This window comes from Sorex fumeus, unplaced genomic scaffold, assembly GCF_029834395.1.
Source record: "Sorex fumeus unplaced genomic scaffold, SorFum_2.1 ptg000013l, whole genome shotgun sequence".
Lineage (NCBI taxonomy): Eukaryota > Metazoa > Chordata > Mammalia > Eulipotyphla > Soricidae > Sorex > Sorex fumeus.
The window spans coordinates 2461350-2466929 of NW_026606070.1; the positions used below are offsets into that span (position 1 = coordinate 2461350).

General features: G+C 48.3%; 1 protein-coding gene across 1 annotated transcript; it reads left to right on the forward strand.

The window, feature by feature from the left end:
- The first annotated feature begins 345 nt into the window (after positions 1–345).
- On the forward strand, positions 346–3193 carry CUNH4orf36 (chromosome unknown C4orf36 homolog). The gene is made up of 3 exons (XM_056111138.1): positions 346–410; positions 2230–2384; positions 3063–3193. Exons 1-3 carry the CDS (start codon positions 346–348, stop codon positions 3191–3193), a joined length of 351 nt encoding a protein of 116 aa, XP_055967113.1.
- Positions 3194–5580: the final 2387 nt, after the last annotated feature.

Here is a 5580-nt window from a genome sequence, read left to right on the forward strand (position 1 = left end):
TAGGGGTGCAGGGATGGGCCCCTGGGCCCGTGGCACCGTGAGGTCCAGCCCCGCCCTTGGCCAAACTTTGGGATCTGGGGAAACCCGCGTGTGGGCGCGACTGCGGGGGTCTTCGGGGCCTGCAGTGCTGCAGCTAGGCCCGCGGGGGACAGTGGCCGGTCCCCTGACCCTGCCCTGCAGGAGGGAAGCCCCAGCGGCAGGAGGTGTGCTCAGTCCCCCCTGCCTGGGGCTGGACCAGTCTCAGCGTCTGCAATGCGCCTGAGCGCTGGTGGACAGGGGCCTGTCTGCTGTGCCCCCCTGCAGGCACCAGACCACGCATCCCGCAGAGACCCCTGACAGCTCACCATGGCCTACAGCTTGCTCCGGAAAAACACGGTCAAATCCGTCCTACGCAGCGACTGTTTTAAAGTGTGAGTGACCCCCCATGGCTGGGCTTACAAGTCCTGGACACCCTGAACTTCCCACGAATCTAAGTCGGGCAGATTCTTTATTTTAGGAAAGGGAGTTTAGGGCTCTGGAGGCTGCACTTGCCTGACAGCAAGTCCTTGCTCGCCTGGGGCCCACCCGTGACTTTTTAAACATTTTTAAGATTTTATAAAGTAGTTCACAATATTTCATTACATTTGATACTCAAACACCAATCCCACCAACACTACACCTACCCAAACCGAAATTCCTGCCCCAAAGCAGAACTGAAATAATATATTTTGTATTGTTTGTTATGAAAAAAAAAAAGAGAAAACACTGAAAATGCTACAAAACAGTATCCTTAGAGGAAAGAGTGTGGAGATTGCTGTATTTCTCTCAGGGGCCACTCAGCCCTTCTATAAGAGATACTAACACGTTGTTAAAGGTTGAGTCTTGTGTGCTTTAAATATATAAGTCTGGGGCTGGAGCAATAGCACACTGGGTAGGGCGTTTGCCTTGCACGCGACTGACCCAGGTTCAATTCCCAGCATCCCATATGGTCCCCTGAGCACCGCCAGGGGTAATTCCTGAGTGCATGAACCAGGAGTAATCGTTGTGCATTGCCGGGTGTGACCCAAAAAGCAAAAAAAAAAAAAAATAAATAAATATATGTCTGTAAATATATATATATAGATAGATAGATATAGATATTTCCCTTTAAGATTGGTTGCCTCCTACTTTGAACCTTATCAAAGGGGCCCACCCATTTTAATCCCAGAGTTTGTCCCCCAGCTCCTGAGCACAGAGCCAGGAATAACCCCCTGGGGTGTCTTCCCACCAGCCCCAACCAAAGAAAGGGAGTTTTATAAGCCTTGCAACTTACCTGTCAACGCTTCACTTCAAAATAACACTTTTTTTTTTCTTTTTGGGTCACACCCGGCATTTCACAGGGGTTACTCCTGGCTCTGCACTTAGGAGTTACCCCTGGCGGTGCTCAGGGGACCATATGGGATGCTGGGAATCGAACCTGGGTCGGCCGCATGCAAGGCAAACGCCTCACCCGCTGTGCTGTCTCTCCAGCCCCTAAAATAACACTTTCAAATGAGAAAACTGAAGTTGGAGATTGTTCGTGAGAGTCACTGGTAAATTGATGGTTCAGATGCCTTTTCCACTTTTTTCCCTTTTCTATTTTTAAAATGCAAACGCTGATGCTTCTAAATAATTACTATGCCTGGAGTAAGTGTAGGCTCTTCCATCTACCTACATGGTCCTCGGGATTGAAATCTTGTCACCCCCTGAGAGCCTTTATATATGCCAAGCCCCTGGCCAATTTGTCATTTTCCTTTCCCTAGTATGACCAAACTTTTGATCAGTGGTACAACTTGGAACTTACACTTCTTAACTAGTTCATTCTCTTAAAAGATGTGGACAGACTGGTTTGTTGCCAAGGGAGCAGTCAGCAGTTAGGGTAATTCTGGAAAAAAACCATTTTTATTGAGGTAAAATTGCACTTTACCATTAGGTAAGTTTTAAGGTGTGCATCAGAATAAATCAACATTTGTGCATATTGTGCAAATTTTCCACTAAAGGCCGACTTTTATCCTTCATACGGTAATCTTCCTGCGTCTCTCTTCAGCCCTTCATACAGACAGACTAGACATTCTCTTGACTAGAGTTGCAATTCTGGAAAACCTCAAAGGCTCCCCGGAAATGAAAATGCCTAGTGGAGAATGAAACAGAATTCATAGGCTGTCTCATGTGTATCCCAGACTGGAGGCTTGGTAAATATTTCTTGAATAAATGAATGAATTTCTGTCCCAGACAGGACCCGTGGAGTCTCGCACTGCTTACAAAACTCTGGTACAAGAACATAGGACACATACGAATGCCTTTCTTGGAAGAGCTTTCATTTAGAAATTATGTACACCTCAGGAAACACGGGACCACAAAGACCAGCCAGCTCCCCTCTGCAGAATGTAAGTTCCCTAAGAAGTTCTATATAAAAGTATAAGTTTTGGGGCTGGAGTGATAGCACAGCAGGGAGGGCGTTTGCCTTGCACGTGGCCGACCTGGGTTCAATCCCTGGCATCCCATAGGATCCCTTGCTCACTGTCAGGAGTAATTCACTTCCTGAGTGCAGAGGCAGGAGTAACCCCTGAGCATTGCTGGGTGGGAACCCCCCCCCCAAAGGAAATAAATAAATAAATAAGAGTATAAGTAAATTCTATAGAAGTTCTATAGAGGGGCTGGAGCGATAGCACAGTGGGTAGGGCATTTGCCTTGCATGCGGCCGACCCAAGTTCGATTCCCAGCATTCCATATGGTCCCCTGAGCACCGCCAGGGGTAATTCCTGAGTGCAGAGCCAGGAGGAACCCCTGTGCATCACCAGGTGTGACCCAAAAAGCAAAAAATAAATAAATAAAAAAATAAACAACCCACATTTCTGTATTTTTTTTAAAAGAAGTTCTATAGAAATGCAAAAATGTGTGCCTCGCTTTTCTTGCTGTCCGAGAATTGTTTCAAGGTGTTCCCTCAACTCCTCTCCTTTTTCACTGGCTCTGCCTTCTTGCTGAGGAGCCAAGCATGTGGATTTGTTTGGTGAGTAGCCGATTCGAATTAAATGACGCCTTGCCGTTCATGTTGTCTCTTTCAGGCCTCAGAATTGAGAGGGAGTATGAAATGAAACGCCAGAGTTACCTGAGATCTCAGAAGCAGCTTGCTAAGCAAATCGGTTCTTCCCTAAGGGGCAGCCCGGTGGGTTTCAGGAGACCCCTGCCGCCTTAGAGACCGCGACCGGCTCAAACCTGAACTTCCTGGCCGCAGCCGAGGTGGGAAGAAAGCACTGATGCTGGAATTCCTGGGGGTGGGGCCAGGGCGAGGTCCTGCCCTTGGGGATGCCAATGAAGCAGGAATGGGGTCTTTTTTTGCTACTTTTATTTTCGTAAAATTGCACAAAGGGAAGAGGGAACGCCTTGCCAGGGAGATACTTTGTTCGCTAGCTTGTTTGGGGGCCATGCCCAGTGGTGCTCAGGGCTTTCTCCTGCTGGGATTCGGGGGCACCCTGTGTGGTGCTGGGGATCAAACCAGCCGTGTCCCAGGTGAGCTCCCTCTCTACTGTGCTCTGGCTCCAGCTGAGGTGTGTTTTGAATGTCTGTCTTTGAGATCCCAAGGAGGCATCAGCAAGGCGAGAGAGATTTTAATGAATCGAAGTACTGTGATTTACAATATTGCTAGCAGTGGTTTCCTGCATACATCACCCCAAGACCTCACCCATTACCGAGAGTGCTGCTTTTGGCAAAAATAATCATAAGGGGGCTGGAGAGATAGCACAGCGGGTAGGGCTTTTGCCTTGCACGCAGCCGACCCAGGTTCGATTCCCAGCATCTCATCTGGTCCCCTGAGCACTGCCAGGGGTAACCCCTGAGTGCAGAGCCAGGAGGAACCCCTGTGCAATGCCGGGTGTGACCCAAAAAGCAAAAATAAATAAATAAATAAATAATAAATCATGAGCATATTTTTAAATGATTAAAAACTCTTATGAAAAGTTATATAGATTTGTCTTTAGTACGTCTCCAGCTTCCCATGAGACAACATTTACTGTTCTCATGGGATACTTAAAAAATGATGGAAGCAACGTGTTCCTTATGTTTTTAGGAGTGCATCTTTAAATATTTATTTTGGGAGGGGGTGTTGGTCATACCACCTGTGTTCAGTTTCTTCTTGGCTCGGTGCTCAGGCTCTGCGGACCATCTGGGGATCAAACCCGGGTCACCCGCCTACAAGGCAAGTATCCTACTCAATGCACTAAAGGGTCAAATTTTTAGATTTTTTTAATTAAAAAATATTTTTTAATTGAATCACTGAGATACAGTTACAAAACTTCCATGTTTGAGTTTCAGTCCTACAATGATCAAACACCCATCCCTCCACCAGTGCACATTCTCCACCACCAATGTTCCCAATATCCCCCCCCTTCCCAACCCTCCCCCTACCTCTATGGCAGACAATTTCCCCCATACTCCCTCTCTACTTTGGGGCACTATGGTCTGCAAGACAGATACTGAGAGGTTATTACATTTGGTCCTTTCTCTACTTTCAGCACACATCTCCCATCCAGAGCGATCCCTCCAGCCATCACTGACTTAGTGATCCCTTCTCTATCCCAGCTGCCTGCTCCCCCGGCTCATGAGGCAGGCTTCCAACCATGGAGCAATCTTCCTGGCCCTTCCTCCCAGGTAGCAGGTCTCATGGGCCCAGACTCGAGAACAGATCACAGAGGTACCAACCTCTGTCTGCACTTGTAGTCTTCTTGTCCAAGCCTTCTGCATCTCTTACCTGGCATACAGACAAGGCTCCCCTGCCCTCCACCCTCACGATCACAATCACGACCATCCTGTTATTTGTCGATTGCCTCGAGCAGGCCCCAGTAACGTCTCCTTCGTCCTAGCCCTGAGATTTTTCAAATAGTGCCATACTCAAGGCTCTTTCAGAGTTAGGAGAAAGAGACCCATCATTGTTACTGGTATTTGGCATATTGGGTACGCCACGGGGAGTTTGCCAGACTCTGCCGTGTGGGCAGGATACATTCAGTAGCCTGCCAGGTTGTCCAAAGTAGGAATAAGATAATAAGATGTCATAATAAGATGTCGCGGGGCCGCAAATGCGGCCGTGCGGTTCCAGGAGCTGGGTTTTATAGGATGAGGAAAAAGTCTTTATTAACCTATGCCAGACACAGTAACAACAAAGTCTCCAATGGAGACGTTACTGGGCCCGCTCGAGCAAATCGACGATCAACGGGAGGGCCTTTACCTTTACCTTTACCTTTAACCAGAAAGAAAATAACAGAATCACTGTTTTCCTTCTTTGGGATGCTGGGGTTGGGGTTCATCCCAGTGCCCCAGGGACTGACTATGTGCTTGGGAGCGACCCCTGCTGGGGAGAGGAGTCAGGTAGGGTCACTGCCTCATCAACACCAGTTGCCCAGGAGTTGGAGGATCTCCTCCTGGAGGATCTCCTGAGCCCTCGGTTTCCTTTATTTATCTTCTGAGGAGTGGTGTCATCCTTGGCGGTGCTCGGACAGTGCTCCTGGCTCTGTGCGCAGGGTTCACTCTTGGTGACAGGTATTGAGGCTATGTCAGCTGTGTGCAAGGCGAGATCCCTACCCCTGAACT

Coding starts and splice junctions, on each gene's coding strand:
- CUNH4orf36 (XM_056111138.1), top strand. CDS start 346: ATGGCCTACAGCTTGCTCCGGAAAAACACGGTCAAATCCGTCCTACGC. Junction 411..2,229: donor CGCAGCGACTGTTTTAAAGT/GTGAGTGACCCC, acceptor TTTCTGTCCCAG/ACAGGACCCGTGGAGTCTCG. Junction 2,385..3,062: donor CCAGCTCCCCTCTGCAGAAT/GTAAGTTCCCTA, acceptor TGTCTCTTTCAG/GCCTCAGAATTGAGAGGGAG.